Source organism: Mus pahari, chromosome 17 (genome assembly GCF_900095145.1).
Source record: "Mus pahari chromosome 17, PAHARI_EIJ_v1.1, whole genome shotgun sequence".
Lineage (NCBI taxonomy): Eukaryota > Metazoa > Chordata > Mammalia > Rodentia > Muridae > Mus > Mus pahari.
This window is the reverse complement of record NC_034606.1, coordinates 56,473,701-56,486,035: the sequence shown is the minus strand read 5'-3', so window position 1 is coordinate 56,486,035 and position 12,335 is coordinate 56,473,701. Positions and strand designations below refer to the sequence as shown.

The window sequence follows — 12,335 nt, the reverse complement described above, 5'->3', positions numbered from 1 at the left end:
AGAAGAAGAAGAAAGAAAGAAAGAAAGAAAGAAAGAAAGAAAGAAAGAAAGAAAGAAAGAAAGAAAGAAAGAAAGAAAGAAAGAAAGAAAGAGGATAAATAACCACCAAACAGCAGCTTGAACAGCCAAACCTAAGTGTGGGTTTCAATGCTCTCAACAGAATGTTCTTTACTAACTACCCTTCATTAATCATGAAGCCATTTTTAATATCTTCCACATGCATAACTGCTGTTTCATCATGTGAGGAGGTGGGTGCCCACCACCCTTAGATGATCTAGAGAAGGATTATCTGAAGTGATTGCCTGGTTCTTGATATAGCACGTGAACAGGGAGATGCCAACACGTGGTGCTCTGAGAGCATCTTCCTGGCTGGAAGAAGGGCCTTTAACCCCCAGCACTTAAAAAGGAGAAAAAGGAGTTCCTGGTTAGTCAGGGGACTTACTGAGGAGCGCTAAACAGCTGAGTGCGGAGATCTGTAAGGCTGCGTTCTCCGGGTACTGTCGGACCGCTTTTACCACAAAGACATGCACTTCGTTCAACACCAGGATGTTGAAAAAATTACCTAAAGTAAAGTGAAACACTCTGTAAACTCTAACCCAAGCAAACTAAAATGCATTTACTTATGTAGCAGTGTTTAAGTCAATAAATCTATCTAATAGCATGAGAGTACATATTAAATCAGTAAATCGATCTTTACAACATAGTGGTGTACATTAAATCAAAGGGACTTTTTGAAACTCTGGTTCCTACCATTGTCTGTCTTATTAGACTTTGCTGGCTGAGTAAGACCAAAGACATATCTGCTTAAGTCAGTTCTAACTCCTCAAATCATCACGCAAAAATAACTGGGCATCTCCTGTACACGGCACTATAGTATTCCTAGTTGTCACAATGTTCTCAGGATCAGCCTTTAACACAACTGTGTCCTTCTTGCAATGCAACCTGCAAACATCTCCCCCTATAAAGGTACAGACCAGCATGTGAGCTCTACATTTCATGGGAAATACTTTGTCATTTTGTTATTGTTCTAATTATAATTCCAGGTAAATTATTTTACATATATTTCAACTGAGACCAAAGGCAAAAATGTGTACACACCTCTGGGGTACTATCCACTGTTTCGATGTAATACAAAGTTTAAGTCAGCAAATATCTATCTGTATCTCCTCACATTTATTCTTCTGGCAGTAGAAACGCCACACTCCTTTCTTCCAGCTTTCTAATGCCCACAGTACATTATCCCTATCTAACTCACTCCACTGTACAACAGGGTGGCACAGTTCTTACTCGTATCTAACGAGAGAGCTCAGTACCCACTCACTGACTGACTCCTCCGCTTTCCCCTCCTCTCCACGCCTCTGATAACCACAGGAATATGCAGAAATCTGCACTCAAAGCCAGAGAGTTTCTCCTTCATAGGATAAATGACCCAGGACGAGACACACATTACTGAGCAAAAGACCCTCACAACAATGTGGAGAAGACAACAATATATCACCACTCCAGATCAAGCCATGGATCAAAAGCTTATGTAAACACACATGTCTATTGGGATCTAGGGAAGGAGGGTGTGATATGATTATGTAATCATATCTAACAGTCTTAATACATTTAAATAAATGACCAAAAAAGAAAGAAATCAACTGAAGTTCTGTGTACAAAATAATAATAATAATAATAAGTCAGATTTTTAGAAACTCTTTTTAACTGAATCTACCAAGGAGCTCTCCTATTTTTTTTAATTATACAAGGGATGTGGACATAAAAACACAATGTTGTATAACAAAATCACAACAGTAAGTTTTTTTTTTCAGATGCTGATGGATCCTGCTCAAAATGAAAATGATGTAAAGCTAATGTCTAATACAGTAACCTAAAAACCTAAAGTTCTATAAAATGTTGCTGGTGATTCTTTAGGAGAAAGGACAGTTATCTGCCTTATCATTTACTTGCTCTGTAGTCCATCATTCTGTTCACAGAGAGAAATCCCCAAGGTGGGTATCTTAGAGATCAGATGATATCTACAGGAAGTCACACAGGAGTTCTGATGTGAGAACAAGGGAGTCTGCTTACAGCCTGTGGGAAAGCATGATAGCTGCATTGTCTCTAAGAGAGAAGGTCTGAACCTTCACTTCTTAAAGAGCCCCCTGCCCTCCGTCCCTCCTGTGCTATGACTCCAAATGTCACTAGAGAGGTATCTGCTATGTAAACCTTTGGAAGGCTCAGATCTTGAACTCCACAGAACTGAAACTCACAGAAATACAAGCAAATGAGCTTTGGTGACTGTTATTCATGAAAAACAAGATGTCCACAGACCTCACATGTTAGATACCAGATATAGAATACAAAATAACTGCACTGGTGATTAAATAAATAGACATGCTTTAATAAGTAATGGGTTGAAGGGAAAACAAGGCAATTAAGGTTACCTGAAAGATATAATATTAAGAGATTTATCAGAAATATACCTTAAAAATTAAATAAATCATCAACTTAAATTTGACCTTGGCTTATTGTTTGGAAATCTATAGATATAATTTCATAGCATCAAAAGAAAAGAAGAAAAATCTTTACATGCAATGTTTGGGATTTAATAAAGTTTAATGCTCATTTGTGGTTTTTGTTTCTTTAAAGGGGGAAAATACAAAAGTAGAAATAAGCAAGAAAAAAAGACAATTTCTCAACTTGATAAAAAGAAATGTGCCATTAAAAACAAGCTAGATTTTGAAACTATAAAAAAAAAATCACATGATACATGTTATTCTGGATGAAAGAATATTGGAAGTTTTTGGTTCTACAATCAGGAAGAGAACAAGGATGGTGTCAAACACTGCTTCCATTCAGCATTGTGTCCGGGATTCTGGGTCACGCAAGAAGACAGGCAGAGGAGTAACCAACATAATGAGTGGGAAGGGTGGGCTCAGACTGCCACCGTGCACAAACCATTAACTTAGATAATCTGCATATATGTCCAAAAGAGATGTCAGAAATAAATAGAAAGAAAGGCAGGCAGATAAAATCATTTTTACTTCTTTATGCAGGCACATCTCAGAGACATAATTTCAAAACAGATGCCAACTACAATTATAAGGAAAATAAAGCAGCTAAAAATAATTAATGAAGATACCTAAAACCTCTACAGACTGTAGAGAGGAAATGATAGTGCAGAGACATCAGTTCTTCATAACACAATCTACACATTCTGTGTCATTCCCATACAAACTTTAATAAACTTCTAAACTGGGAAACTTAATTCTCAAATGGCATAGAGTAGTAAAAGACCAATGAAAAGCCAAGATATAAGACACAGGAAGAAAATATGTGAGCGCATCACCCATTCATGTTTCAGATATCATATCTCAGCAATAGTAATTTAAATTATAGAATACTTATCGAGAGAAATCAAATGGACCAAGTGACAGAAAACCAGGGAAACTCATACACTCCTCATGTGCTCTAAAGGGCTTCCAAGATGTCTCCATAATCTGGCTTCTATGATAGAATCACTATAGATATGCAAGGTCTCCAGAGTGAACTGATTTGATTCTTTGGAGTATACACCTAAATCTAAAGCTGTAGACCATATACACTAATTCTTAAGTTGGATGATAATATCTCTTTCTGATTTCTGCTTCACACTATTCGCATAGGTATAGAAGTACACGTCAGAGTTAGCAACCATCGTTTAGATACCACCCAACAACAAACATTCCCAGGGATCACTCCAGACAATGAAATGCAGACATTTCATTGCCACCACCTCTCTAGGTTTTTGTGTGTTTCTTTTATAACCATTTGCTACTTCACAGTATGTATATCCAGTGTTTATCAAGATGCTACTGGCGCATGGCATAGACCACAAGGAAGCTACATGCATGTATATGATCCAGCTTGTGATAAGACATGGAAAAGTTTAACTCACCTAATGTAAGTTTGTGCAGCAAGGAGCAGCTCACCTCTTGGATGTTTTCACTGGTGGGGAAGGTCTTCATGGCCTCCACCACAAGATTGTAACACCTGACATTCCCACTCATGAGGACCTCCACATTGCTGCCTGAAGTTAAAAAATAATAATCATCACAATTAACTAAAAGGGAGAAAGTTTCTTCTTTCTAATATACATTCAAATGAGCCCTGCAAATACAGGACAATGTGATGGGTACAGATCCATATGCAAACAGCACACTCTATCAAATAACTATAAAGATCCTACATTGTTAGTTGCTAACACTACAATGTTAGAACTTTCCTTTGGCATGAGAATAGATTAGTTGCATCACATTCCTTGATTTAAAAATTAAGACATCTGTAAAATTAATATTGTGGAAATTATCCTACCCAAGCAATCTACAGATTCAATGAAATCTCCATCAAAACTCCAACAAAATTATGCACAAAAGTGGAAAGAAGAATTTTCAACTTCATATGGAAACACACATAGAGACAGAGTAGCTAGCATTCCTTAATAATAAAAGAACTTCCAGCGATACCACCATCTCAGATTTCAAGTTTTATTATAGAGGCATAGTAATAAAACCAGCATGCATTGGTGTTATCATAACAATTGATGCAATGAGATTAAACTGAAGACCCAGTCATACGTCCACACAATGACAGACACCTGATGCTTGACAAAGAAGCTAAAAATGCACACTGGAGAAAGACACATCATGTTCAACAAATAGTGCAGATTAAACTGGATGGCTGACTATAGAAGAATTAAAATATATCTGTACTTATCACCCTGTCCAAAACTCAACTCCAAATGGAAAAAAAATGTCAACATAAGACAAGACACCTTGAATACGGTAAAAGAAAAGAGTTGGAAGCCATCCTGAATTCATTGATACAGGAAAGGACTTCATGAAGAACACACTGATAGCACAGGTACCAAGAACAACAATTAACAAATAATCACCCACAAAACTGAAACGCTTCTGTATGGCAAAGTACACCATCACATCCAATAGAGGATTGATATCCAAAATACATAAAGAACTAAAAAAAGAGAAAACAGAAACATCTAGGAAAGAAACCAGTTTAAAGATGGAGCACAGAACTAAGCAGAGAGTTCTCAAACCATGAAACACAAATGGCAGAGAAGCACGTAAAGACATGTTCAACCCGCTTAGTCATCATGGAAAAGCAAATTCAAACTACTCTGCAATTTCACTCTACTCCTCTCAGAATGGCTAATATCAATAAAAGCAAGCAAGTCAAAGCTCATACTAGCAAGTACGGGGGACACGTTCACACTGCTTGTGGAAGTGCAAACTTGTATAGGTACTGTGGAAATCAGTGTTGTAGCTCCTGAAAATAGCTGAAAAATAAATTTATAAGAAACATCCAGCTCTGCCACCCTTGGCAACATACCCAGATGATCTTGCATCCCTACTAAAGAGACCCTTGCTCATCCATGTTCATGCTGCTGTGTTAATAATAGCCAGACACTAAAAATCCACTAGAAATCCATCAGTTGGTGAACAGATAATGAGAAGGTGGCAGGTACACTTATGCAGTGAAATACTATCCGGCTGCTTAGAAATTTAAATTATGGAAGTTTAAGGCAAGTGAATGGAGCTAGAATAAATCATCCTGAGTGAAGTAACTCAGACCCCAGGAGACAGGTACTGCATGATTTATATGTAGCTGATGATGTTTGATATGTGTGTGGCAGTTGGAATAAGAGTTTAGGTAGCTAGTAAGGGACTAACGTGGAGAAGAGGATCTACCAAGCAAGGGAAAACACAATATAGTGTGAGGTAGTAATAAAGGAGAAACTAAATGGGGAAGAGAAGGGTAAAGGGGAGAATAAGGGGTACAATTTACATTAAAAGAGCATCTTAAAAATCATATGGAAACCCACTACTGTAGAAACTTTCTAAAATATATGCATATATGGAAAGAATCTAAGTAGAGTCACCAAATATTAGATGAGACAACTCCTCAATTACGTATCATGCGGCTGCCAAGTAAAACCTACAGTATCAGGAATAGATAGGTTGCATAAGTTGAGTCTATATGACCAGAGGGGTCTCAGGGAACATACTTCCCCCACACATCATAGGCTGTTGTCAGGGTTGTTGGTTGTTTTCTAAAACCTGGTGGTAAGGCTCTGGTGCTGGAGACAGCACTTATGTCATCAAACACGGAGAGGTCGAACTGGTTCCTAAATAGAAGTTTCACCCCGACTAACTAGCGTTCATGGTACTAGAAGGGACTGTACACAGAGGTACTAGAAGGGACTGTACCAGAGCAGAAAAGTATCCACCAATATCATCCAGTTACAAAATCTACAACCTACACTAGTGACCCATCTGCAAGATAGGCTGATGTAAGAGTGGCATAAGTATTATGGGAGTAACCAATCACATCTTAGCAGTTGGATTTAAGGCCCACTCCACGAGATAGAACCCATGCCTGACAGTGCTACAGTGGCCAAAATTCTAAAATTAGATCGGTCTTGGGCCTAAGGGAAAACCTAACACTATTATTCTGCTAAGGAACACAGCAACAGAATGACTTGTAGTGACCTATTGCTATACCCACAGATCAATGCATCATTCAACTCTTATCAGGAAAAGTCCTTCTGGCTGTAGAAGACAAACAACAGAGAGACCTACAACTCAACAATGTATGGATTGTGAAAGACTTTGGAGAATTCAGTCTGTCCTTGTTATGGTTATGACCGCTATGATAAAAAGCACCGTGACCAAGGGCAAGTTGAGAGGGAAGGGATTTGTGTGGCTTGGTCTTTCACACAGTTGCCCATCACTGCAGGGAGTCAGGATGGGAGCTCAAGAAGGGCTGGAACCTGGAGGCAGGAGCTGATGCAGAGGCCATGGAGGAGGTGCTGCTCTCTAGCTTGCTACCCATGGCCTTTTCAGCCTTCTCACTTATAGAACCTGGGATCATCAGTCCAGAGGTGAGACCAGCCACAATAGACTTGGCCCTCCCCCATCAATAATCACTAATTTAAAAAACTATGCAGTCAGCCTCTCTACTGAGGTTGCCTCCTTTCAGTCCCTTTTAAAATCTAAAGTGTTTATAAAAATCCAAAATCTCTTTAAAAGCTCAAAGTCGCTCAAGTATGAGTTAGTTCGTGTAAAATAAAAAAATCAGTTAAATGTTTCCTTACTTCAACTGGGAAGAACCAAGGTACTGTGATAATCAAATAAAAGCCAAACTCCAGATGTGTAAATAACTAGATGTCTAATGTCTGGGATCCTTTTCACTATCTTCTGAGCTCCTCCAAAGGACTTGGGTTACTTCTCTCTCTCTCCACCCTCTGAGGCATACACAAATCATCTTCCAGGGCCCAGCTGGCTCCACTCCACCATTGCTGCTGCTCTTGGTGGTCATCCCATAGTACTGAGATCTTCGAAATGGTCTGGGGTTCTCTGCTGCAAATGGGCTTTGTACATTTCATCAATGGCTTTTCCAGAGCATTCTTTGTGGTGCCAAGACTCAACTTCTTTCCATTACCACTTCAGTGCTGGACCTTAAACTGCTACTGAGGCCATATCTTTTCCAATGGCCTACCCTGGCCTCTTACACTGCCATTTTCAGTCGCTCTTCACGACTGCTTCGTGTCTTCAAAACCAAAGTTACCGGGTTGATTCTTAACATGTCTAGTTCAATTGCCCCTCTCAGGTCTGTTGCCACCTCTGAAACACAGGTCTCTGAGGAAATGCTGCCTAGAAGACTTTATCTCAGCAATGCTGATCTCTTCTTAACCACCCATAATTTCTTAACTCCAGCTCTACCAGCATTGATTGTCCCAGTTAAGCAAAGGTTTCACTTCAGTAGTTCTGCTATCCTGTCACCACAACTGATTCAGCTCCAGCTAATCATAATCACACATTCTTCATTCAAAATTTGCAATGGCCCTTATGAAGTCTTATAAGTACTCTTGAACTTCCCTCTGAAACTTCATGAGACCTTCATCATCTGCCTCTCTCTCTCAACACTCTGATCTTCCAAGTTCCCACAGAGCAGCTTGCCAAGCTCTGAACACTTACTGGTTTTCTAGACCAAAGTCCTATAGTCCTTCCACAATCCTCCCCAGGACAACATGGGCAGGTCTGTAGCAGCAATACCAATAATCCTGGCACCAACATCTGTCTTAGTCAGGGTTACTATTTCTATGATGAAACACCATAAACAAAAGCAAGTTGAGGATGAAATGGTTCATTTGGCTTACACATCCATACCATAGCCCATCACTGAAGGAAGTCAGGACAAGAACTCAAGAAAGGTAGGAACCTGGAGGCAGGGGTGCTATTTGCCCAGGATCACCAACCCAAGGGTAACCCCACCCATAATAGCATGAACCCTTCCACATTAATTACTAATTAATAAATTGCCCCAGAGCTAGATTTTATGGAGTCATTTTCTCAATTGAAGTTCCCTTCTTTGAGATAACTCTAACTTGTATCAAGTTGACATAAAACTAGTCAGCATGTAGCTCTAAATGGGATGTCTTCATCAAAACTCTTCCACCAGAGGCCAAGGAGCTAAGTGAAAGAGGAGGCAGAAAGACTGTAAGAGCCAGAGGTGATGGAGAATTATAAGGAAGCAGTGTCTTTCAGGTTCAACAAAATTGATCTACATCTGAACTCACAGAGACTCTTGGACTAAGTACAAGGCCTGTATATGTTCAAGCCAGGTGCGGTCCCAGTACTGAGAAGGGGAATTAGACATAGGTTCATCCCCTAATCAAGAAGCTATCTGCAGTTGCTATCTTCTGGCAAACAGAAGTCAGTTTTCTGCAGTGGAGTGTCACTGGATAAGCAGAGCACACTTGAGGGCCAGCATCATTCCCAGTTGAAGTTGGCCAACACAAAACAAATGCCATGTATTATTTTTTGTGAACTTTTTGTTTTGTTTTTGACATTTTTGGTCTTATTGGTCTTTTGTTTATTTGTTTTGATTTTTTATATGTTTTTTTAAAGATGAAGAAAAACAACATAAAGTTGGGTGGGTAGTCATGGGGGGGGCAATCCTGGTAGGAATTGGGGGTGGGAAACTTGACCAAACTTTATTGTATGTGACATGTTTTATATATATAGATAGATATAAATTAAGGCAGAATACACATGGAGAGCTTTGTACAATTCTAAAAACAGTCATATAAGATTTCAAATAAACAGACTTAGAGGACTACTTTTATGTCAGGCTATAGATGATGATTTTTGCAATATTGTTTTTTCACCCTAGGAAAATATCGAGATCATGTTTATGACACATATCAGAACTATGAAAAGATACTTGGATCTATTTCCTCCACCCCAGGAGAACAGCCAGTAAAAGAGGCAGAACTCTTAAACTTCCTGGAGAAGGCAGATGGGAGGGGGACAGAAAAATATGATGACAAAATATTCAAACAAGATACTGACATGAAAGGAAGTCATGGGGAAGACTAGTGGGAACTTATGGGGGAAACACTCCTGCTTCTGAATGCACAGCTAAAACTAACCAACCATTTATATATATATGTGTGTGTGTGTGTGTGTGTGTGTGTGTGTGTATTTTAATGTTTAAATGAAGTTGTCAAACACTAAAATATTTCTTAATCTTGCAAGAATGGTAGAAGGCGTTTCTGCAGAGCTGGGGTTAAAGCCTTCTGATTCCTCATTGTTTCACTGTTATCTGCTGCTTGCTTTGACCTTTGGGTTATGAATTGCCACATTTTAACCAGATTATGTCAGAAGTGGGTGGAAGACAATGGATTCCAAAAAAAGAGATCAGTCCAAAATCAATGAGTCATGAACAGAGCCCAGGAAAAGTACAAGGCAGACTGTAGCCGTCATTCTGGCATTGATGACTCAGAACCGTAAGACACGACACTGCTTCAGGTTATTATTTATTTTCATCCCCTGTCGACTGTGCGATTTCCGGTAGATAATAAAATGCTGTGTTCTTGTGAACATATTAAAGAGGCACTGTTTCCCAGACATATTAGTTTTTTGATCCTGTTGCAATGAAGACTCAGGCTATGGTAACTGAAGCCACACATGGATGTCATATATGTATTGTCTGTATATTGTATGTGCAATGTATGTAATAGGCACATATTATACATATGTATAAAATTCATATTGTACCACAGTGTTAATGATTTTGTTATACATCTTACATAGCAAGTATCAGTTTAGCTTCTTCACACTAAATTACTAATGTAATCCAAAAGGACTTTACACACATAAAAGTGAAAACGCTATTACATGCATGCTTATATTCTGCTCAACCACACAAAGAAATGTGAAATGCTACTGAGCACTTACACAACAAAATCTGAGACATGATTCACCCCATTAGGAATCACTAGAACAGAAAACTATTTCTCCTGATCTCTGCTTTTTAATGACATGGCTAAATATCAAATCAATAAACGCTAACCAAGAATCAAACAGAGTACAAAGCCTTCTGTATGGCTTTTTGGGCCATTCAAAACCTCATACCATGTGTGCACTTAACCCTTCTCATGCCTTTCCCCACCTCCATAAGAGAAATTCCTACAGGTACTTGGAGATGTGCATACCTCTGAACACACACACATACCTATATATACACACACTAGCATCTGTGAATAAACACATGCACATTTACACACTCATCATGTATACACAGGAAACACTCATACTTATGCAATCATGCATGTACCAATTCACACACATACATTTACACTTATACATACAGGCATGCACACATATACGCTCACAACATGAACACATTCACATACCACTCACACACACATGCTAGCTCACATGCACAAACACACATAGATGCATGCACATGTATACACACAAATGCATGTACACATAGTCTTCACTGGCAAACATGCACTCACACATTCACACACACACACACACACAGGTAAACATGCACACGCACATTCACACACCACATATGTATACACACACACACATGAAACACACATACCAGACACATTCATAAAATCAAAATCTGCTGAGTGACTTGCCAATCATCTGCTCCACATCTTTCTGGGTTTTGATTTGTTGTTTTAGTAGTGTGGGCTGAGCTTAAGATGTCATGCAAGGCAAGCGCTTGGCCAATAAGCTGTACATCCAATTTTATTTTATTTATTGTGAGATGTGTTCAAGGCGGGCCTTGAATGCAGCTTCCCAAGTAGCTGAGGTTTCAGGCTTGAGATTTGGGACCAGCTGCTCCGCACCATTACGTTCCTAACGTCCAGCTCCTAACCACGTCCCTGTATTCAACTGCACAGCACACATCCCTGCATACCAAGTTCTTCGCATTGAAGACTCTTCAAGCACTCTGGCCTTGCTCTATATTTGCTCTCAAGGCCACAGGAATTTCTGCCAATGGTGCCTCCATCTCAGATCCTGTCTGTCTTTCCTATTGCAGCATGAGCTCAGAATCAGCCAGGTGCGCATGTCTGCTTTCTGCTACCGCTTCTCCTGCACTAATTCTAGAAATGAATGCAGCGTGGTCCGAACAGATAGGAATGAATCAAAGTGAATCAGTGAGTGAAGATGTTGAGCATCTACCGAACTCCACAAAACTAAATAAATTTTAAAAATCATAACACATTTAGAAAAGCCACGCATTGCAGTTCTCCACATGCAGAGCAGAAACCGTGCCAAGACGGTACTCACAAGTAACCGCCAGGGAATGCAAGCAGCACAGTACATGGTACACAATCTCCTCGTCCCTCCCGAAGCTGCCGAACGTGCTCAGCAGTACCGTGTAGTCTTTGTTCTCCACAAACTCAGTCAGCTGTTCCTCAGAAACTAAACCAGGAAGGAAAAGAACAAACCAGGGATATGCTTTAAAGTGATATGAAAAGTTAATTCATGCAAAATATATTTATAAGCACAACAATTCACAAACGTGGTGTACTTAAATGAAAACGTTTCTGCAAAAGTGACGTCGGAATTTGGCACATTAGATTTGTTTAAAACATTAAAATTGCATTGTGTTCAATGGGTTATGTCATCTTTTGAAAGGAAAAAGTATTAGAAGCCCAGTCATTCTTAGGGAAAACGAAGTATTTATAATTTCTACAACAACCTAACCAGCATGATAAATATGATGCACTGGATGCAATAGTGAATGAGTCTGATCTTTGATAATAGAGATGGTCCATTGGGATGAACACCCGAAGACTCTCACCCACTGATAATAAAGATTACCTTTTGGGATGAGCTACTATGTTGTTGGCTACTGATGATAAAGATGTCTCATTAGAGGTGAATATTCTACGATACTGACCAGCTGATTATGACTAGTATCTCTCTCTCTCTCTCTCTCTCTCTCTCTCTCTCTCTCTCTATATATATATATATATA

The 12,335-nt window shown here is 39.3% G+C and overlaps 1 protein-coding gene across 1 annotated transcript in view; it reads right to left on the bottom strand.

Moving 5' to 3' along the window:
- The window catches only part of Lrrk2 (leucine rich repeat kinase 2), a 142,040-nt gene that overhangs the window by 114,958 nt on the left and 14,747 nt on the right, over window positions 1-12,335 (bottom strand). Inside the window, exons 6-8 of the mRNA XM_029547872.1 lie at window positions 11,643-11,777; window positions 3,923-4,054; window positions 443-562 (exon numbers count right to left, since the gene is read on the bottom strand). Coding sequence (XP_029403732.1) covers window positions 443-562; window positions 3,923-4,054; window positions 11,643-11,777 — 387 coding nt within the window. The remainder of the gene's footprint in view (window positions 1-442; window positions 563-3,922; window positions 4,055-11,642; window positions 11,778-12,335) is intronic.